The sequence below is a fragment of the Panthera uncia genome (assembly GCF_023721935.1).
Source record: "Panthera uncia isolate 11264 chromosome B3 unlocalized genomic scaffold, Puncia_PCG_1.0 HiC_scaffold_2, whole genome shotgun sequence".
Classification (NCBI taxonomy): Eukaryota; Metazoa; Chordata; class Mammalia; order Carnivora; family Felidae; genus Panthera; species Panthera uncia.
This window is the reverse complement of record NW_026057583.1, coordinates 2,203,748-2,226,814: the sequence shown is the minus strand read 5'-3', so window position 1 is coordinate 2,226,814 and position 23,067 is coordinate 2,203,748. Positions and strand designations below refer to the sequence as shown.

The 23,067-nt window shown below is 52.2% G+C and overlaps 1 protein-coding gene across 1 annotated transcript in view; it reads right to left on the bottom strand.

Moving 5' to 3' along the window:
- Positions 1–19,911: 19,911 nt before the first annotated feature.
- SLC28A1 (solute carrier family 28 member 1) overlaps positions 19,912–23,067 on the bottom strand; it is a 48,439-nt gene continuing 45,283 nt past the window's right edge. The window contains exons 14-17 of the mRNA XM_049614254.1: positions 21,801–21,882; positions 20,998–21,096; positions 20,743–20,854; positions 19,912–20,472 (exon numbers count right to left, since the gene is read on the bottom strand). Of these exons, the coding sequence (XP_049470211.1) occupies positions 20,400–20,472; positions 20,743–20,854; positions 20,998–21,096; positions 21,801–21,882 (366 nt within the window). The 3' untranslated portion in view covers positions 19,912–20,399. The remainder of the gene's footprint in view (positions 20,473–20,742; positions 20,855–20,997; positions 21,097–21,800; positions 21,883–23,067) is intronic.

The following is a 23,067-nucleotide window of genomic DNA, read 5'->3' as shown; positions in this document are numbered from 1 at the left end:
AAGGTCCCAGAGTCTTTAGTACCGAAGCCTTGGGGTGGCCCAGGACCATCCAGCAAGCCCTCTTGTCCGCAGGCTCTGGGGCGCCCCTTGGCCTGGAGGAATTGTGGGGGAGAGGTGTGAGCCCTGTGTCTCAGGCCCCCCCTCCCTGAGCATACCCGCAGCCGTTCCCTCCAAGGCCTTGTCACCTCCTGGACACTGCCTAGAATCAGGCACGGAATCTGTCCCCACCTTCCCTCTAGAGCTAACACTCTGACCCTTTCCCTCTACAGGGAAAGCCTCTCCCTCTCCCTCCTTGCTCTTCTCAAAGGCCCACCCTTTCTTCCTTCTCCTTCCAGAACATGTCACAGAGTCTCCATAGTCAAGTTTATTGCAGAAAGGCAAAAAGAGCCACTGACTTCCAGAAGCGTCAGTGTTCTGACCACTAAAATACTCTAGGCAAGGAACTACCAAGGGACTAGCTCCCTGCTTGAAAGAGCCGGAGGAGGGAGAGAAACAAAGCAAATGAGCATCAGTAAATATTTCAAGCATCTTGCCTCCTCTGCATGATGAAGAATACGGCTCGCAGGGGGCGCCTGGGTGGCTCAGTCGGTGAAGCGACCAACTTGGGCTCAGGTCATGATCTCGCGGTCCGTGAGTTTGAGCCCCGCATCGGGCTCTGTGCTGACAGCTCGGAGCCTGGAGCCTGCTTCCCATTCTGTGTCTCCCTCCCTCTCTGCCCCTCCCCCATTCATACCCTGTCTGTCTCTCAAAAAAGAAATAAAATGTTAAAGAAAAAAAAAAAATATATATATATATATAAAGAATACAGCTCTCGGGGCGCCCGGGTGGCTCAGTCCGTTGAGCGTCCAACTCTTGATCTCGGCTCAGATCCTGATCTCATGGTATGTGGGTTTGAGCCCTGCATCGGGCTCTGCGCTGACAGCACAAATCAGATCCTCTGTCTCCCTCTCGCTCTGCACCACCCCTCCCCTCCCTCCCCATGCAGGCGCATGCACTCTCTCCCACGCGCGCGCTCTCTCTCTCCCTCTCTCAAAAATAAATAAACATAAAAAAAAAAAAAAGAATATGGCTCCTGACGTGACAGGTGCTGCTGTTGTCCTCTCCCCCGCCTCCTGGCTCCCTCGACAGCTGACTTACCTGGTGACTTGACCCCCTTCAGCTGATGCTCCCATTACGCAACAGACAAACTCAGATTCTAGTGACTCACAGCCGCCCAGACTGATCTCCCCTTCACAGTAGAAGTCAGCTTGGGTTGCTCTGTACCATGTGTCTCCTTCATCCTGGGGTCCAGGCTGGACGCAAAGGCCCTCTCTGACTCACGCCGTTCTCTAGGGAGGCGGGCTGGCTCGGCGGCTCAGAGCGTGGCCTTGCCCTCAACTAGGCCCAGGAGGAAATTCCAGCATTGTCAAAGTGGATGCCTAACACCTGCGAGTTGAGAGGGGCTCTTCTGATTTGACAAAGAAGAAATCCGAAGCTCAGAGAGGTTGATTGTCTTGCCCAAGGTCACACAGGGATCCGCGACTCAAGCATGGGTCTGTCTGGCTCCAGAGCCCGCACTCTCACTTGGCTCTGCTGTCCCCTCCCGACAAAGTAGTCGGGTCTGCCAGTTAGGTGTGGTGGACAGAGCACGGGCATTCAGCGCTGTTTTGTCTCAAAACCCCGCTAAAAGAGAGGAGAGAAATAAGGGAGAAGGACAAAGAGAATGAGAGCAGGAACAGTAGAGGTGGAACCAAAGTTTGGAAGATGAGAAGCAGAGGGAAGAGGGCAGCAAAGCTCAGAAAGCACAGCCCTGAGGAACCAAAGGCACCTGTTACGGCAGGGGATGGGGCCGAGGATGGGACTCAGGACAGGAGGCTGGGTTGAAAGCCTAGAGGCTCAGGCCCCTTCCCCGCCCCCAGAGCCAGGTGACTGCCCCTCCCCACACCCCAGGAGGGAATCAGGGAAACACGCCAGTGCAGGAGAAGAGGCACTGGGTTTTTTGGGATTTTTTTTTTAAGTTTATTTTTGAGAGAGAGAAAGAGCATGAGTGGGGGAGGGGCGGGGGGAAATAGAGGATCTGAAACGGCCTCTGTGCTGATAGCAGAAAACCCGACGCGGGGCTCGAACTCACGAACCGTGAGATCAGGACCTGAGCTGAAGTCGGACACTTAACTGATTGAGCCACCCAGGTGCCCCAAGAGGCACTGTACTTAAGAGGGATTAAGTAGGAGTTTTATACACTTGGGTGTGGAGCACAACCTCCATCTACTCGGCGCCATTCCATTCCCAGGATTCTCTCTGAAACCGGATCATTCCTCCCTAGAGAAACACAGTACCTCCCCTCCCCTGCAAAAAGAGACCTCTAAGTACTGCCGTTGGGGCTTTTCCCCACGAAATGCGTGATCCCGGCTCAGTCACCCCACAGGAAGGCCCACTGGTTAACAAGCTTCATCCCTTGAAGCCCCCAGTGCTCAAACAACTCCTCAGAGCCTCTCTGTTATGAATGCATGAAAAGTCAAGGATCACCATACATCTGAGGAAAGCACCCAGCTATGGGAGACAGAACAAAAACACAGAAAACACAACAGAAAGTAACGGAGGGTCCAGAGACAACCCAGAAGGGCAGAGAACAATGCCTGAAAATCATTAATCCCTTACCGGCAGAGGCAACGTTATTACACTCCCCCAAACAGAAACAAGATATTGAAGACAAAGACAATCTAATCATCAGGAAAAAGCTTTTAAAAATTAAAATGATGGTGGCGGCGGGGGGGGGGGGGCAGGGGAGTTGATAGAACAGTTGGAAGATAAGCTTAAGGGACAATTTCCAGAAAGCAAAGAAAACCACAAAGAAAGAGTCAACAGAAGAAAGGTAAGAAAAGTAGATGATATGGGGCGCCTGGGTGGCTCAGTCGGTTGGGCGTCTGACTTCAGCTCAGGTCATGATCTCACGGTTCATGAGTTCAAGTCCTGCATCAGGCTCTGTGCTGACAGCTCAGAGCCTGGAGCCTGCTTCGAATTCTGTGTCTCCCTCTCTCTCTGCTCCTACCCCACTCACACTCTGTCTCTCTCTCGAAAATAAATACACATTAAACAAAAATTCAGAAAAGTAGAAGATAAACCCAGAGGGTCCAACATTTGAATAACAGTTCTAGAAAGAGAGAAGAGGAAATAAAAGAGAGGAGATGACCCAAGAAAGGATCTAAAACTTTCCAGAGTTCCATGACATGGATTTGCAGATTGAAATTCCCAGCAGAGTGAGTGAAAAAAAAACACAAACCCATTATGATATTAGAACACCGAGGATGAAGAAATGATCTAAAAGCTTCCAGAAATGAAGGAGAAGTACGTGAACGAGTGGTCAAGAATCAGAATGAATGGCATCAGATTTCTCAGCATCAACATTGAGAGCCGGAATGCAGCTGGGTAGTCTTAAAAACTGTAAGAGAAAATGATTTCCAAAGGTAGATTCTATTCCATAACAAACCAGCAACGCTGTATAAGGATGAAATAGAGACATTTTCAGGTAGACAATGCTTCAGAAAATTTTGTCTCCTGCGTATGCTTTCTCCTCCAAAGGGAGTAAACCAAGAAAGAGAAAGACGAGGAACCCCAAAGTAGTGGGTCCACGCAGGAGGAAAGTGCAGGAAAGCCCCGGGCGATGGCTGTGTGGCAGGCTGGAGTCAGAGAATGGGGGGTGGGGGGCTCCAGGAGGAATGACTCCAGGAAAAACGTGAATCAGACATAGGGTCTGAGCATTTGGCTCAACAGAAACTAGGCCTCAAGGCTTTTGTCTTTTTTAAAAAGAGTAATATTCTTTAAAAATTTGGGGAGGGGGCACCTGGGTGGCTCAGGCGGTGAAGCGGCCGACTTCAGCTCAGGTCATGATCTCCCAGTTCGTGGGTTCAAGCCCCACATCTGTCTCGGTGCTGACAGCTCAGAGCCTGGAGCCTGCTTCGGATCCTGTGTCTCCCTCTCTCTCTGCCCCTGCCCCACATGTGACTCTCTCTCTCTGTCTTTCTCTCTCTCTCAAAATTAAATAAACATTAAATTTTTTTTTTTAAGTTTGGGGAGAATTGGGGCACCTGACTGGTTTGGTCAGAGGAGCCTGAGACTCTTGATCTAGGGGTTGTGGGTTCAAGCCCCCCATTGGGTGTAGATACTACTTAAAAATAAAATCTTGGGGCACCTGGGTAGCTCAGTCAGTTAAGCTTTTGGCTCTTGATTTTGGCTCAGGTCATGATCTCACGGTTCATGAGTTCATGTTGGGCTCTGTGCTGAACATGAAGCCTGCTTTGAATTCTCTCTCTCCTTTTCCCTCTGCCCCTCCCCTGCTTGTGCTCTCTCTGTCTCTAAAATAAAAAAAATAAAATAAAATAACGGGGGGAGAATTCGTGACAATTACAAAGGACAGGAAGCAATAAGGAGGAAGCGAACACAGCGATCCATGAATCTGAAAATGCACATATTCTCCCCATTCTGACCTTCCTGACACTGACCCCCGCAAACGAGGGGGCGTCACAGTTTAGTCGGGAGCATCCTTAGTGCTGCGTGAATAATGGTACGCTCAAGCTTCCGTCTTAGATCAGAAAAGCTGGAGTAATCTCCAGAAGGAAAAAAGACACACGAGGATCGAGTGCGGTTACAGTGGGCCACGTGGCTCGTGAGTGAGCAAGATGCCCAGCCACAACGAGGTGGGCGTGTGGTCATGGCATATGGCTTTCACCAAAAACTGTGGTATTGCCGTGTTGGGAGGAGGAAGGGAGAAGTAGGGCAAGGCGGAGGGGGGGGGGCATAAAAGAGTTAACATGTCACTTGCATTATGGGGAGTAAAAAGACAGCCGCTAAAGTCGATAATTCAAAAACATAGCAGTATGAGTACATGATTCAGAAGTATGTGGGTAAACAGCAGAAGGAGCGACGGAGGGAGTTTGAAGGGAAGAATTCAGGGCTGGGAGAGTGGGCAGGGGACTGTTGGAGTTGTTTTCTGTAGTTGTTATCATTGGTATAAACCTCACGGTACCATTTGACTTTTAAAATCATGCGGGACGGTTAAGCTTTGGACTCTTGATTTCAACTCAGGTCATGATCTCACAGTTCATGGGTTTGAGCCCCATGTTGGGCTCTGAGCTGACAGTGCTGTTCTCTCTCTCCGTCTCTCTCTGCTCCTCCCCTGCTTGTGTGTTCTCTCCCTCTCTCTCTCTCTCTCTCAAAGGAAAGAAACCAGAACCATGTACATGTAGAACTCTGATTTGAGACGAAAGAAGAAGGAAGTGAGGGACGGAGGTGGTGTGACAGGATCCCCTGTGAATCCCAGCCCTTGATCCGGGCGGGGGGTGGGGGTGGGGGCTTTGGGGGCGATGCCCCTTCCTGACATCTGATGTGACGGGAAACTGAGCACTACTGAAGGGGCTCCTGTCACGGGGAGAGGGACTCTTCCTGCCGTGGTGCGGTGGATCCTGCCAGGAGTACTTTCTTTCCAGCTCCTACCCTTCTTCAGAGGCACTGCCCTCCCCAAAGGAAGGAACCTCCCAGCAGCAGCTACACCCAGGCCCTCCCAGGGATCTGCTCTCTGCAGCCTTGGGGCCCAGGATCCGTGCGGGGCTGGGGGGACCCCCTCTCTCGCTTCGCCCTGGGAGGCTGGGAAGAGCTGGGAGGGAGCGGGCAACGCATCACCCCACCTGGTGGACGAAAGGAAGAATCACTACTTTGCTACTTCGTTAACGCACGATGGTCCTCAATTTTATCTTCCTTGCACTTGAAGACCCTCCGTGACCAGACACCTTCAACGCCTGCCCTGGAGCCGCTCTGCTTGTGCGTTGCTGTGTCATAAGCCGTCCCAAACCTGGTTGCATCAAACAGCCACCCTCTATTATGCTCTGGGATTCGGCGTGCCTGGAACTTGGATGGGGGAACCACAGGGCTGGACTGTCTCTGTTCCATGGTGCCTGCAGCCCCGACTGGAAAGACTCCTCGGGCTGGGGGCTGGAACCAGCTGGAGGCTTCTTCACGCACATCTAGCATTTCAGCTGGCGGGGGAGGGGGGGGGGGGGGGGGGGGGGGGGGGGGGAGGGGACTACTGACTCAGTGCCCACCGGTCACCCCTCCACGTGGCGTGGCTTCGGATAGTGAGACCTCTCACGTGACGCGCCAGGGTGGCGAAGTGAGTATCCCAGTGAACCAGAGCAAAGCTGCCTGGCCTTTTATGACCCAGGGCTACAGACTGAATGTATGTGTCCCCCCCTCCCCCCAAGTTCATGTGTGGAAATCTTAATCCCACCGAAGTGGGGCCTTCAGGAGGTAATTAGGTTTAGATGAGGTCGTGAGAGTGGGGCCCCTGTGACGGAACCGGTGCCCTCAGAAGAAGACAAAGAGAGACCAGAGCTTTCTGTCTCTCTCCCTCTGCCATGTGAGGACACAGCCAGAAGGTGGCCATCTGCAAACCAGGAAGAGGGCTCTCACGTGATAACAAATCTGCCAGCAACTTGCCCTCGGCCTTCCCAGCTCCAGAACTGTGAGAAATCAATGCTTGTCATTTAAGCCACCCAGTCTGTGGTATTCTGTGACAGCAGCCCAGGTTCCCTGGGACACCCAGCCTCAGAAGGCCCATAACGCCATTTCCACCAGACTCTATTGGTCTGAGCGGTCACACGCCCGCCCAGGAAAGGAGAGGAGACACACACTGGCCTCTGGGTGAGAGAAAAACTTGGTGCCACCTTTTAAAACTACCACAGAGGCCGAATACTAGTAGTCAGAATAAGAAAGATTTACTTTTTTTTTTTTTTTTTAAACGTTTATTCACTTTTTGAGAGACAGAGACAGAGTGTGAGCAGGGCAGGGGGCAGAGAGAGGAGACACAGAATCCGAAGCAGGCTCCAGGCTCCGAGCTGTCAGCAACAGAGCCCGACGTGGGGGTCGAACTCACCAACTGTGAGATCACGACCTGAGCCGAAGTCAGACGCTCAACCGACTGAGCCACCCAGGCGCCCCAAGAAAGATTTGAAATACTTTACGCATCTATCTGTTCGCTGGGTAGATTAATGAGGAAGCCAGCGTATTATGACAGGTAAGAGTCTAAGATTAAAATCAAACACAACTGGGTTCAAAACCTGGCTCAGCCATTGTGTCCCAGAACAAGACACTTGACCTCTCTACATCTCAGTTTCCTCACTGGAAAAATGAGGATAATACCTACCTGTAGGGCTTGGGTATGGGTTTTTGTCCTTATTTTGAGGATTACACAGGACAGCATATGTGAAGAAGTGTGCCACAAGCATTCAGAAAATGGTAGCCTCTTTTCCCTAAGGTATTTCAGAAGCTAAAATTCTGTTATTTCTATCATCTCAGACTTGCTAAGATATATTACCACTGCACATTTTTACAGATGTGTGGAAAGAACAGGTGCTTCTCTTCAGAGGACAACACCCGCATTCTTTTGGGAAACTGCTTATCCCCCCGCCCCAGCCCCGCTCCTGCAGCCAGCCGATGCCTCCCGGTCCCAGCGACTGCTCGAGGAGTTGACAAAAGAGCCAGACTGGAACAGTCACATCCTGCCTTCCACCTTCATGGCTGGTCTGGAGGAGGGCCATGACCCCAGAGGATCGGTCACACTCCTGGAGATTTGCCCCTTGATTGTCAACTAGCTTTTAGGGAAGCAGGCTACCGTGTGATTCCATGATTATCTGACAGCCATGATCCCAGCCTTATGGAGATGCCAGTTCAACAGAAGGAGGCCACCGTGCAGGAAGACACAAACACAATGAGAAGCCAGGACTGCGTGACGTACACAGAGCATCCTGGTTCCGCGAAGTCCTGGGTCCTGGGACCCACCTGCGTCTTTCTGGCGACATGGCCCGCCCCTTCCTTCCCTAAGCTATTTGGTTTGCTTTCTGTCGTTTGCAACCACAAAAATTCTGAGTCAACTACCACCCTGATTGATATATATTTTTATTAGAAAGGTAAATTGTTCATAAACTCCAGCACTTTCACTGCTACGAGGAAACAACGTAGTTACTGACGCACCTCGCAAGTGATAAAAGGGTTGAGAGCTGCTGACTTGAGCTTCCTGAAAGCTTATCACCACTGCGGTGGTTGAACCCGAGTCACTGAACGAGGAGAGTCTTCAGTAGGAAAGCCTCCTCCTTTTGCATGCTGGGCGTCAGGCTTTCTTACCTCTGGGTTCTGTCCTAACAAGAGGACCCTGGGCCCAGCCTGCAGGTGTCTTGCATGGCTCAGGGCTGTGGTCAGTGGAGGAGGGATGGGGTCTGGGGGGGGGGGGAGGAGGAGGGAGTACTGACCCACCCCAGCCCCAGGCTGAGACAAAGAAGATTTGAGGAGATTAGACACATGTGCCCTTGGGGCACTGCCCGAGAAGAGATCCCTTGAAAGCCCTGTGCTTTGATACAGTTCATTTCTCCTCTAATTGAGGCGTTGGCTTTGGGAGAAAAAAAAAAAAAAAAGTTTGGTTAGAACATAAACAAACGTTGTCTCTAAAAGTAGAAAAGAATCTTATTCAGAAGCTAAGTTTCAGGAGATAAAAGCAATCTTTAGTTTATAAAGTGAGTTTCCCATCCCATCCATAACTGACTTTTCTTTTCCATGGAAAGAAAAACAAAAACGGTCTCCTTGGGGAAAACAGTGTCCTTGGTCCGTTGGAGCTGAAGCACCGGGGAGGCCGGGCCGCTGCACCCCACGTCTCCCCGAGATCACCTCCGAAGGCTGAGACGCGGTGTTTCCCCACCCCGAGGAGCGTTTCTGACGTTCTGCGTGCCAGTCTGGTGAGCGGCTGTGACCCATGGTTATTACCTGTCTCACAGATGAGAAACCCGTCCTATCTTGAAAAGATGGGAAAGGTGTCTGTCCGGAAAGAAGGCAGGTAGCAACATAAACCTGTTGTTGAAATTGACGTGAAATCTCTTCCATACAGTCCTTGTGAGGCGGCCTCTTCCTTGTTCTTTGACACTGTGCATATAATTTGCAATGTGTGCTACGTGAGGGGGAGCCGGCTGGAGACTGGGGAGGAATGTCCTTCTTCTAGTTCCGTCCTGCTGTTCTCCTAGAGGAAGGGGCTGAGATCCAACTGGGCAGAGGCCGCAGGCCGCATTGTGGCTTGGGCCACATCTACAGGTGGGCCAGCAATGATGGCGGATCAGCCTCTTTCCGGTTTCCTGCCTCCGTGGGCCTGAGATGTGATGTTGATAGGACCCTACCTCGCCCCCTCTTTCCTTCTTTCTCTTGCTGTTGCTTTCCTGCCACGAAGCTGTAAAAATTAATAGAGGGGACTTCACTAGAATGGAGTCAGGAGGTGGGCAGGGGGGAGCTCTCATGCAAACCCAGCAGGGAGAGACGGACCTTGTTCACCTTGCCCGTGGTCACTACTTTGCTGCCCCAGCAGGAGGAAGAAAGGCTCTCATCCTCCTCCTTCCCCGGCCACAGCCCAGCCAATGACAGGCAGTCACAACTCAGTCAACGAGAAGCTGCCATTATATCCAACCCCCAGTTTATCCCGATGGACTTTGTGTTTACAAGAGCCTTTCCTCCATAAAAGAGCATACCTCTCCTTTGCTCTTGCTTGTCCTAGAGTGTAATTCTCCACCATTCTCGAATAAACCCATCGTTTGCTGGTAAAATAACCGGCAGTTGAATGTTTAAGGTCAGCAAAGCTAATGTGGAAAATTTTGCAATTTGGCCACGTGGTTCTCTCTCCACTTTCCCTCACACATGTATCAGGACTCTCTCTTTCTTCTTCTATTTAAAAAAAAAATTTTTTTTTAATGTTTGTTTATTTTTGAGAGACAGAATGCAAGCAGGGGAGGGGCAGAGAGAGGAAGACAGAGAATCCGAAGTAGGCTCCAGGCTGTCAGCACAGAGCCCGACATGGGGCTCAGACTCACAAACTGTGAGATCATGACCTGAGCCGAAGTCAGAGGTTTAACCGCCTGAGCCACCCAGGTGCCCCAGGACTCTCTCTTTCTTCCAACTCTTGGTGGCAGGTGGGCGGTACATTCCAGATTTGGATTTTGCCAGAGGGAATCGTCCTGTTTAGGTCTCTAGTGGAATGCACGGGCTCCAAACTGCCAGGGAATCAGGGATGCCGGGGAGGGTGGGCACCCGGTTAAGAATATCTCGTTTCCCATTTGTTCGTCAGGAGCCCCGCAGGGAAGAGGCGAACTTGCTCTTTCTTTCTGCCTGTTTTGCTCTTCCTGTCCAGCGGCAGCGAGTGTGTAAATAGTGCAAGAGATGATGTGAGAGGCGAAGACATAAACAAGAGAAACATTTTTCCTGTGTCACATGGAATCTGCGCTGTCACAGCAGCCCTGCTCTCCAAAGACACCAGGGCCCAGGCTCTGTCTAACTCGTGGCCGCCCCATCCCGAAGGTATTGACCTCATCTCCTTCTAAGTGGGCTCATCCTCCCACCTGTAGTCCGAATGGCATGGAGCAAGACTGAAACGTACTGGGGACGTAGACGACGAGCCCTTTCGTCTAAGGCTGCAGACTTGGGGCCGACCAACTGTTCTCGTAAGCCCGGTTTTACGGGAATATAGCCCGTCTCATTCACTCGTTGCCTAATGGCGGCTTTCAAACTACAAGGACAGAGTTGAGCAGAAGCAACAGAAATACTCTGGACCACAAAACCTAAAATGTTTACTATCTGGCCCTTTAAGAAAAAGTTTGTTGAGGGGCACGTGGGTGGCTGAGTCGGTTAAGCATCCAACTTTGGCTCAGGTCGTGATCTCGCGGTTCCGGGTTCGAGCCCCACATCAGACTCTGTGCTGACAGTGTGGAGCCCACTTGGATCCTCTGTCTCCCTCTCTCTCTCTGCCCCTGCCCCCACTCATGCTCTGTCTGTCTCTCTCTCAAAAGTAAACATTGAAAACATTTTTAAAAAGAAGAAAAAGAAAAAGTTTGCTGACCTCTTCTCTAAGAGCAAGATCCGGAGGCTGCCTACTTAACCACAGGCTGTTGACTGGACCTAAGTCACATGGCCACACTGAGCTGCAAGGAAGGCTGGGAAATGTAGTCTTTATGCTAGGTGGCCATTTGCCCAGCAAGGCTTAGTTATTACTAAAGGAAAAAGGGGGAGAATAACTTTGGGAGGACAACCAGCTATCTTGCCTATGCTGGGTCATGGGACCTACTCATTTACCATCATGTTGGTTTCCTGGGTCATCTCTGCCTGCCTTCCTCATTGGGATGTTTTGTGCAGCAGAACCAGATTTCCGTTCAAGAGCTGACTTTCCTCTCAGAGTCTGCTTCCTGAACGCCCTTACCTTCACGTGCCTGGCTGCGCTGACTCCCCTTCTCTTCGAGTCACAAAGTCTCTGCAGGCATGGTTCCTCCTGCTTCACTGCTCCACATCTTTGACAGAACTTGGTCCAAAGCAGCAATATCCAGGGTGCCCGGCCGGCTCAGTCGGTAGAGCGTGCAACTCTTGATCTCGGGGTTGGAAATTTGAGCCCCACGTTGGGTGTAGAGATTACTTAAAAATAAAAATCTTGGGGCGCCTGGGTGGCTTGGTCGGTTAAGCGTCCGACTTCGGCTCGGGTCGTGATCTCACGGTCCGTGAGTTCGAGCCCCGCGTCGGGCTCTGTGCTGACAGCTCAGAGCCTGGAGCCTGTTTCAGATTCTGTGTCTCCCTCTCTCTCTGCTCCTCCCCTGTTTACGCTCTGTCTCTCTCTGTCTCAAAAATAAATAAACGTTAAAAAAAATTAAAAAAAAAATCTTAAAAAATGTAAATAAAAGCAGCAATTCTGTTCCCCTCTGGGGATGGAAATCATCCTCCAGGCAAGTTAGGAACTTGTTGCACCCTTGATGGTGCATAAGTAGGAGCCCTAGCAGATGTCCCAATGGGTAAGGTCCCGCCCACCCCATTCCTATCCTATTTCTGGTCCCACTAGTGCTTTGGGATGGGACTTTCTCTATTGTCTCCTTCCATGACATTTCACCCTCGACACGCAAGCCCTCGGCTTCGAGGGTTTCTGAAGCAGGCACGTGTAGCTTCTTAACCCTCTCCTAATAGATCCGTCTCTTTTAAATACCCTCTCCCTGGGCCACATCCAATCTCTACTCCCATCACATCATCTCGGTTACGCCCATGAGATCATGTTTATCAGCTGTGTTCTGGCTTCAATCTGGAACTTGCTCATGACTCAGGCATTGTCTGCATTTGAGTGCAGAACAGCTAAGAATCGGGTCTGGGGCAAATTTTGAAAGCATTATGTGCTATGTGAGCTTGCCATCTTCAAACAGTTGAAGAGCTGCCATGGAAAAGGGATTAGAACACTTCTATCAGGTTTCTGTAAGATTTGACTTTTTAAAACCAACTAGCGGGGTGCCTGGGTGGCTCAGTTAGTTACGCATCCAACTTCAGCTCAGGTCATGCTCTCACAGTTCATGGGTTTGAGCCCCACGTCGAGCTCTGTGCTGACGTCTTGGAGCCTGGAGCCTGCTAAGGATTCTGTGTCTCCCTCTTTCTCTGCCCCTCCCCCACTCATGCTCTGTCTCTCTCTGTCTCAAAAATAAAAATAAAACATTAGAAATAAAAAGATAAAACCAGTGAGCAAGTATGCCTTTGGTAAATAGATCTAAAATAATAGTTGTTTTAAAAACCCAAGAAAGATACATCCATGAGATGGGACTTGTTCTGAACGGCCCATAATGGCAGGGCTGGGATCAAAGGGAAACACTTTTTGATATAAAATCAAAAAGGATCTGGTAAGAGGTGGAACTGTCCAGTGTGAAATGGGTTGCGTGGACAGGCAGTGAGATTCTGGTTTTGATAGTATTCAAGCTATAATAACCACTGGGCTGTGAGCAGAATGACGACTTTGACCAAGTGGCTGTCCTGGGCAAGAGCCTTCTGATTACAAAGTGAAAAGAACTTTCTCACATCAACCCAGGTTAGACGGGGAGTTTGGTAAAGAATTCAGCTCTCATCAGCTCTGAGGGGAAGTGAGTAGCTGGGCTCTGGGAGGGATGGGAATGAGATCAGCTCCGAGCCAGCCCCACTGTGGTGACTCAGCTCCCAGCTGTTTCTACACTTTCCTGAGAATCTGAAAGGCCATTGGCAAGACTGTGGGTCTGGGTTTCCCAGAGTCACGTGTTCAGCCCTGGTTCAATCAGAGGTGGTTATGAGGGTTGGAGTCTCATGCTTTGAACATAAAATCACGGTGACAGAGGGGCACCTGGGTGGCTCAGTGGGTTGGGTGTCCAACTTTTGATTTCGGCTCAGGTCACGATTTCAAGGTTTGTGGGTTCGAGCCCCTCATCGGTCTCTGTGCTGACAGTGCAATGCCTGCTTGGGATTCTCTATCCTCTGTCTCTCTCTCTCTCTCTGCCTCTCCCCTGCTGGCTCTCCCTCTCTCTCTCTCCAATATAAAAAGAAATTTAAAAAAAATCGTGGTAACAGAGAACATCCATGCAATGGGTATAAAAGTTCTCAGAAAAGTTAGGAGGGCAGACACCCTCAAAGTGATTTTTAGGATCCTGTCCAAACTCAGGGTTCACTACTTCTGAGTCAAAAGTAATTCCAAGCAGGTGATGTTCTTTCTGTAGCTGGAAAGAGGGCGGGACTAACTCATCTTCCTCTGGAGGCATGAATGGGAAGTACGGAGAGGGGATGGGAGAGGTGACAGCAGGGCCGTGGGGAGAAGCGGTGGAAGACAAAGAAACCGCCGTGGTCACCTCAGACTTTCGTGGGCTGCCTGCTGGGAAATGCATCGTCCAGATCAGAGCTGCCCACGGGCTGAATTATAAGCCGTCCTGAACTTCTGTCACTGCGTTGTTAAAATAAACTTCCAAACTTTAGAATAGTTTCAGGTACCTAGAAAGGCTGCACAAATCGTACAGAGCTCCCATCCATCCCGTCGTCTCCCCTCTCGTTAACCAACCTCTCCCATCACAACGGCTCACCGTCACAACTGACGGACTGATGCTAACGTGTTTCCATCTAAACTCCGTACTTGACTTGGCCTTCATGAGTTTTTCTCTAAGGTCATTTGTCGGTTCCAGGATCCCATCCAAGGGCGATTGGCTCCTGGGGCTTCCTTAACAAACCACCACAAACCCGGTGGCTTAAAACAATAGAAACGTATACTCACAGTTCTGGAGGCCGGAGGCCTAAATCAGTAGGGCATGGGCCCTCTGAAGGCTCTGGAAGAATCCTTCCCGCTGCTTCTGGCTTCTGGTGGCTCCAGGTCTTCCTTGGCTCGTCCCCATGGTGGGGGCTGTGTCTTGGCTGATGACTCCAAGCCTCGCTTATATCGTCACACGGACTTCTTGGTGTATTTCAAATTTCCCTCTCCTTTCTCTTATAAAGACACCAGTCATTGAATTTAGGGCCCACCCTAGATTCAGGATAATCTCCTCTCGAGATCGTTAACTTAATTACATCCGTAAGACCCTATTTCCACCTGAGGTCACATTCACAGCTGTTGGGAGTTGAGACTTGGACATATCGTTTGGTGGGGGGGGGGACACAATCCACCCACTATAATACCACATTATACCGAGTCACCCTGTCTCCTTAGGGTCCTCGGGACTGTGAGTGTCTCAGACTTTCCTTGCTTCTCGTGACCCTAAGAGTTCTGAGGATTGTTCACTGGTCAGGTGTTTTGTAGACTTTTTTTTTTTTTTGGCTCTCCATACCCAATGTGAGCCTCGAACTCAAGACCCTGAGATCAAGAGTCTCACACTCTTCCTATGGAGCTAGCCAGGTGCCCCCAACGTAGACTCACTCTCAATTTGAGTTCGTCTGATGGTTTTCTCACGGTTAGATCGGGGTTATAGGCCTTGGGGAGAAAGGCCACAGAGGTAAAGTGTCGCTCTCAACACGATATATCAGGGGTGTATGTTATCACCTGGATTTGTTACTGATGATGTCAACCATGATCACCTGGCTAAGGAAGTGTTTGCCAGGTTTCTCTACAGCAAAGTTACTTTCTTTTTTCTTTTTAAAAATTTTTAACATTTATTTATTTTTGAGAGAGAGAGGGAGAGAGAGAGCAAGCAGGGGAGGGGCAGAGAGAGAGAGGGAGACACAGAATCCAAAGCAGGCTCCAGGCTCTGAGCTGTGAGCACAGAGCCCAACGTGAGGCTCGAACCCACAAACCAGGAGATCATGACCTGAGCCAAAGTCAGACCCTTGACCTACTGAGCCCTCCAGGAGCCCCCCAGATGCCCCCTCTATAGCAAAGTTCCTTTTTTATTCTATTTCCATTCTGCACTCTTTGCAAGCAAGTCGCTAAGCACCGCCCACACTTACGGGTAGGAGGCTGTGCCCCAGCCCTTGAGAGGGCAGCATCTGCATAAACTATTTGGCATTCTCCTACTGTGTGCCATTTTCCATGCCTTCTCTTATCTGAAAGGCGGGTGTCCTGGATTCCGACCAGAGTCCCATAGGCTTTTCGCACATCTCCTTAGAGATGAGTTTGCAGGACAATCATCCGAGCAGACAATTCTCAGACAAGTTTTCATTAACAGAAAATACTATAGGACGATGCCATTCAAAGCACGGAGTGGTGTGGCCCGCGTCTGTTTATAGGTCTGTAATCATGTAATAGATACTCAAAGTGGCATTCAGAAACTTCATAGCAATTTGACAGAATAATTGCATGTTTGTTGAAGCTAGCAATAAAGAACTGGGGCTTGTATGGCATATGACTTTATTACTATTAACTTTTATTGTCTTTTACGCAAGACTAGTCCAGGGCGGATTGGGGGGTTTGGTCTTTGGCACGGACTGTGGGCCACGCTGTGTGTGTGCCTCACGCGGGGTTCGGTGTTCCAGGCTGCTCCCTTCCCCTCACCCAGCTCCCCAGATGTGAGGCAGAGGCCTGGGCCCACTACTGGGCCACTGGGCCACTGTCTGGGCCTCGTGGTTTGACCGCCATCCTCCCCCCCCTCCCCCCCCCCCCCCCCCCCCCCCCCCCCCCCGCTGCCTCCTAGCTCCCGGGCCGGGCCGACAGTCCCTCTGGGCCCCCCTCCCCAACCCAGGGAATAGACGTGCTCCCCGTCTGTGTCAGCTCCACGGCCGGTCCCATCTGGGAGACATCTGTTGTCACCACGCTCTGGGCCTCAGGCCTTTCCGTGAGTGAAGCCCATTCAGTTCGTTTTGCTGGTGGTTGGTCAGGCACACGCAGGGGGCAGCAGGAAGGGGGACGGGAGCCTCACATCCATGAAAGGTTTCCAGTGTAGACCTGTGCTGACATCTCCAAATTAGGTCAATTGTAGCGTCATGTTGGCTGAAAAAGGGTCATTAGACCACCCCACCAGGACTTAATTTAAAATAATATATATCTTAAATGTTGATCGTCATTACACTAAATACAGAAAAGCACAGGATCCGGGGCCCTTAAGGTGGCTCAGTCAAGCGTCCGTCTTCGGCTCAGGTCATGATCTTACAGTTTGTGGGTTCGAGCCTCACGTCGGGCAATGTGCTGACAGTGTAGAGCCTGCTTGGGATCCTCTCCTCCCTCTCTCTCTGCCCCTACCTCACTTATGCTCTCTCTCTCTCAAAATAAATACATTTAAAAAAGAAAAATTTAAAAAAAGCACAGAATCTACATATTTCAAGAAACCTAATGTATATATAAAAAAAGAAACCTACTGTACGAAAACATGCAATCACAGTAACATTTTTGATATTAATAAAAACGGCTTTTTAAATTATTCAGTTGGGCTTTAGCTGAAAAATAAATCCTGTCATTATCTTGTGGGTAACCCAATATTACAGTGTATTCTATGTTAAAATATACGACAGTATAAATCATAATTTTTATAATCCTATTCTGGCATTATTTTCATTTGCTAATGTACTAAGAGCCTCCAACAATGTCATTGGCCAGGCCACCTATGACGCCCTAGAAGTTCTGCGGGAGATCTTTTCCCCTTCCCTCCTCTCAAGGTCATCTTACCGGGAGCCACCTCCTGTCTCTGGCGAGGCTTCCCTTCCCAGCCAACCTTCTCGGAGGTAGATGCCACTTCTTAACTTATCAGAGTCTGGTTTACTGCTGTCCCCTTGTCTAGCTCAGAACCTGGCACATAGTAGGTGTTATGGACTGAATTGTGTTCCCCCCAAATTCATGTGGAAGCTCTTACCTCCGATGTGATGGTATTTGGAGATGGGGCCTCGGGGATTACATAGGGTTAGATGAAGTCGTGAGGACGATGTTCCCATGATGGGATTAGCGCCTTTACAGGAAGAAACACCAGAGAACTTGTAGGTCTCTCTCTACCTCTCTCTGTGTCTCTCTGTCTGCCAAGTGAGGACACAGTGAGAGGGTGGCCATCTGCAGCCTAGGAAGAGAGACATCACCAGAGACCGGTCGTGCGGGCACCCCGGTCTTGGGCTTCCGGCTTCCAAATCGATGACAAAACAAATTTGTCGTTTGAGCCGCCCCATCTGTGTCGTTTTGTTACGGCAGCCCGAGCTGACTGGTGCCGCCGGTCCGCAGCGTATATTCCTCGCCCGAGTAAACAAGCAATGCATAATCCTGGAGCACACAGATCGCGGACACAGGCCTCAGTCTTTGCAAGGATCCCTCTCTGCTCCGACGCCCTTAATGTCTAGAGTCTTTTACAAAAGTCCCAGCCCTTTCCAGGCCAGGGACACAAAATCAATGCCAGCTAGGGTTCTTAGTATCTATTTCTTTTTAAAAAAAATTTTTTTTTAAGGTTTATTTATTTTTGAGACAGAGAGACAGAGCATGAACGGGGGAGGGTCAGAGAGAGAGAGGGAGACACAGAATCTGAAACAGGCTCCAGGCTCTGAGTGGTCAGCACAGAGCCTGATGCGCGGCTTGAACTCACGAACTGCGAGATCATGACCCGAGCCGAAGTCGGATGCTTAACCGACTAAGCCACCCAGGCGCCCCTTAGTATCTATTTCTTAGCACAAGCAAAGAGTTCTCTCCCGAAAGGGCACCCCGAGTCTCAGTGGGCTCATCCAGCACCGCACTGATGGGGATTCTGAAGCCCCTTCCGGGTTCAGTGTGGGGAGTGCTGTGATTGATTAGCAATGTCTGTCCTGGCTGTGGAGGGCGCAGGTGGAGGCTTCTGTGCCGAGCTTGACTTACAGCTGCCGCCTGGGATGCAGTTAAGCATGGGCATCTGGTACCAGCCTCGGTGCCTTCTCCGGGCAGAATCTATTTGCAGGCCCAGCTTCAAAGGGCTCCCAGCTTCTGCAGGTGCCCAATGAGGAGGAAGGAGCACAGGGGTGGGGGGAAGGCCTGACGACTAAGGAGACCTTAATTCTGTGCCTGCCCCTCGATCAGAGCAGTGCTGAGGGCACGTGTGAGCACACGTGCATGTGTCCTTAGGGCGCGGGGCACACGCAGGCTCTGGTGCCTCTGAGACAAGTTGCAATTCTTTCGCGTGCGTTCATTCGTGGCCTTTCGTGGGCCCAGCCCTGCGCTGAATCCCAGGGGAGAGACAGAAGCACGGGGAGCCCCGTGGCCAAGGGGCTTACGGTCTTCCAGGGACATGTGTGCAGGGGTCCCAGGGAAGGAGGGCGGGGTGGGGGGCCCTCAGGCAGCTCCGTGACCCGACGGACAGGCAGGGAAGGGGCTGGGTCTGATACGGGGAAATGGTTCGGTTCCCGTGGGAGGGTGGCCTGTGACAGCTCAGGGAGACCTGGAGCAGGGATAAGGGCCTAGACATGGGGTGTGGGGGTCAAGCCAAGGCTCCAGTCTGCAGAACTAAGGGGAAGGACTCAGGCCCTGAGGGCAGCCTGTGGGCGTCCCAAGGAGCAAGGCCAGTGCCCGGTGGAGCACACTCCCTGACAGAGCAGAGCGGCTGCTGCCTCAGGCCAGCGCTGGCTCCAACTGGGAAGCCTGATCCGCCAGAGGTGAGTGAGGGAGCGGCGGCCACAGGGACAGGTGCCCCACAGGCCACTCCCCCAAAGCTGCTGGGGAAGTGGGAAGTGGGGTAGGAGCGGCAAAAGCAAAAGGGAGAGGGGCAGGGCGTGCTGGGTGACGGGGACACCACAAACGAAGGCTCAGAGGCAGGGAAGACGCATCAGGAGCCTGACCCAGCAGAACGGCAGGATTGGACTGGGGAGAAAAGGCGAGGGGAGGAGGTAAGGACAAGTCCCCCACCCAACTGAGTTCCTTGAATGTTAGCAACCTAGCCGGGAGGTCAAACACAGCTTGTGAAGCCGGATGGCCTGGATTCAAATCTTGCCTCTTCTTCTTCCTGGCTGTGTCGCTTTGGGCGAGTTACCTAACTTCTCTGGGCCTCTGATTCAGCCACCAGGGATACTAACAGTACCTGACTTCATAAAGTTGTTAAGGCTGAGTTGGGGGGGGGGGCACCTGGGCGGCTCAGGCGGTTAAGTGTCCAACTTCAGCTCAGGGCATGATCTCATGGTTCGTGAGTTTGAGCCCCATATGGGGCTGGCTGCTGTCAGCACGGAGGCTGCTTCGGATCTTCTGTCCCCCTCTCTCTGCCCCTCCCCTTCTTGCTCTCTTTCTCAAAAATACACAAAACATTAAAAAAAAACTAAAAACAAACATAAAAAAGGCTGAGTTAGGATGTATGGAGCACGGGGACCCGGAGTGCTATGTAAATGGTTGTGAGTATTATAATTCCGTAAAGTAGCTCATATTACCAATATTTCCCAAATTGTGTTCCATGGGGTCCTCAACTAAGAGATACTCCCATCAGAAAGGTTCTTAGGGTTGGGGCACCTGGGTGATTCAGCTGGTGGAGCGTTCGATTTTGGCTCAGGCCATGATCTCGCGGTTCGTGAGTTCGAGCCCCACGTCGGGCTCTGTGCCGACAGCCTGTCAACGCAGCGCCCACTTTGGATCCTCTGTCCCCCTCTCTCTGCTCCTCCCCCGCTTGCGCTCTCCCCAAAATTTGGAAACCGTCTCCTATCATGTCTATATCAAGCTTCGACGAGTCCACAGTAAAACAGAAACAAACACAAAGTAAAACCTGTCTGCCTTTATTCAGCGCCTAGTTTCCCAAGCCTGGCGGATCCTGGAATCTCCTGAACACCTCGTCGGCCAGTGTTTCACGGGACACCAGTTTGGGAAGTGCTGTGGGCAAAGGCGGTGGGGGAGTCTTTGAAAGTAGAGGCAGGGGTTCCCAGGAGAACCCGTCCCGCAGAGGCCAGATTCACGTGCCCAGAGGAGGAAGAGGGAGGGACCCCATAACAGAAGATGTGAGAGACGCAAGGTGGGAAGACAGAGGCCTGGGTGCTCTTTGGATGTGGAGGGGCGAGATGAGGAGGCAGAGGCGACCCCAAGAATTCACATCTCGGGAGGGAGCAGGAAGGGGGCAAGGACTGGGGAGCATCCTTCACCTCCATACCATCCGGTCTCTGCCCGCCCGCCCCATCGCTCCTTTCCAACTGTGTGACTGAGGCGACTCTAAGCCCTGTGGCTCCCCCAGAGGGCCGAAGACGTGCCGTCCCGGCTACGCACAGGTCGTGTGGTTGTAAAATCGACAGCAGGTGTCCAGGGCCCCGCGGCTAACCTCTGCGCTGGTGCTGAAAAGAAGCAAAGGCTGCGGTCTGGGCCCCGGGCCAGGCCCTGCTGGCCCCTAAAGGCTGTGCAACCCTAGGGGAGTTGCTCCGTGCCTCTGGTCCCCTTCGTCCCCAAGTTTGGTCTTCAGGCCCCGCCTCCGCCTCCCCTGGCCACATCAGCCACAGCCATGACATTTCTACCCCTTACCCCGGTGCCAAAGGCACCCCTAAGACACTCAGGTCTTCTGCACCCCGTTACTGCGGGGCCCCGTAGCCCCACGACCCAGGCCTCACCTCCGGAAGGCCTCACAGCAACACTGGTACACCTCGAAGCTGCTGCTGCTGACGGTTGTGTTCAGGAGGCTCGTGCAGTCAACTTCAGCCCCCCTGGGCACATAGAGGATCCCTGCGCAGGGAAGCCAGCTGCCGGGCAGGGTCTGTGCCCCCCACTCCCCACCCCCAGGGACTTCCGGAGGGCCCAGAGCCTCGGTGTCCGACCCTGGATGGGAGCCGGCTAGAAAATCAGGGCTCTGCCAGGCCTGCACTCACCGGCCACGCAGGCATTCACCAGCGACACACAGGTCCCCGTGCAGAGCGCCCGGAGCACTATCCGTGAGAAGTCGCTCTTCCGCTGGGGGGCCATGGAGGCTGCAAGGGCACGGGAGTGCTTCAGGCCAGGAAGCCATATGCCCCTCCGCCCGGACTCTGCACCTCTGGATGCACCTGCTGGCTCCCCTCCCTCTTCTGGGAGGCCAGAGGGATAGATGTCACCCTGCTGACCACTCACGGAGTTTGGGAACCCTCCTTGGCCTGACTTGAGGCTCCAGGTAGCACTCCACAGCTGCCACCCTCAACGGCAGATGTACGAAGAGAACATGAGTTTGGAGTCAGGCTGAGCTGGGATTAAACACGGGCTCAGCCACTTCTGGGGCCATCACTCCATTTCTCCAAGACTCAGTGTCCTACTCTGTAAAATGGGATAGTTACACCACCAGGCAGGGGGACTGTGAAGAGCGGACATTTTTGGGGAAAGAGCCGAGAACTGTGCCTTCCTCCCTAGGCCTCGCCAGGGCTGCGTGTCCACCGCGGGTATGGGAGCCTGCGGGCCAAAGCCTCGGGCCAGCACCCCACTTGCTGCTCCTCCCCAGGCCCCTGAGCCGGGGTTGGCCTGCAAGGCCAAGGTGCGAACCCCAAGGTGCCGATCCCTGGCGCAGAGGAGTCACGGGCCGGGAGGAACCCCGACTGCCATCTTGCTCAGGCCCTGCCCTGACCGCGTGGGAGAACCGAGGCCAGAGATCCCCAGGAAGCTGTCTCAGAGCCAGGCCCCCGGCCGCCCAGGTTGCCGGACTCACTCAGGCCTCCCAGCATGATCCCAATGGAGCTGAAGTTGGCGAATCCACAGAGGGCGAACGTCGTGAGGATTTCTGCTCTGACCTGAAAGTACAGAGGATGAGTGAGGAGGGGCTTCCCTTGGCTGGGACGGGGCGCCCCCACACCGCCCTGGCTCCCCGGCCCGAGTTTCACCCACATCCGGTGCGTCTTTGACCTTTGCTGCCCCTCCCGGGCCTCACACACCGCCTCTATGTCCGTGCAGGCTGCACCACCTGAGAAACAGCCCCCTTTCTGTCACTTCGGTCCCCTTACCTTCATTAATTTTTTTTTAGATGTTTATTTATTTTGAAGGGAGAGACTGAATGTGGGGGAGGGGCAGAGAGAGAGGATCCAAATCAGGCACGGTGCTGACAGCAGAGAACCCGACGCGGGGCTCAAACCCACAACCGTGAGATCGTGACCTGAGCAGAAGTCGGTCCCCTAACAGACTGAGCCACCCAGGTGCCCTCAGTTCCCTTATCTTCATTGCCAGCCTTTCCTGGTATGATGCAGGCTCGCCCTGCCCTCTCACTTTGGCCCCACTGAGCTCTGTGCCCTGGGGGGCGCTGGGTGAATGGCCCTTCCCAACACTGCAGACTTGACTTGGGCTCTGAGACTTAGAGACACCGGAGCACGGCCTGCTGAAGCCAGTGAGGACCTGGGAGCCCAGCCAGCGCGGGCTCCAGGCTTGTCCCCACCTATGACCGGATTAAGCAAGTCAACAGCCTCTTTCAGTTTTCGCGTCTCATCGCGTCTCGGCCTTTTGGCTAAGATCAAGTGCAGTTTTCGCGTCTCCATCTGGAATGTGGGAATCATAGCACCCGCCTGGAAGGCTGTCAGGAGGGTCACACACCGCATGGGAAGTACCAGGCAGACACTAGGTAGTTAAGCAAAGTAATTCTTCCTCCCTTCCCACGTAAACAGTTAATTTCCCAGAAAGAGATGTTAAGACCCAAGTGGAACAGTTTAGAATAAAAAAAAAAAATTGGGGCGCCTGGGTGGCTCAGTCGGTTAAGCGTCCGACTTCAGCTCAGGTCACAATCTCGCGGTCCGCGAGTTCGAGCCCCGCGTCGGGCTCTGGGCTGATGGCTCAGAGCCTGGAGCCTGTTTCCGATTCTGTGTCTCCCTCTCTCTCTGCCCCTCCCCCGTTCATGCTGTGTCTCTCTCTGTCTCAAAAATAAATAAACGTTAAAAAAAAATTAAAAAAAAATTGGCTTACACCATACCTCATGCCACATTTAAAAAAAA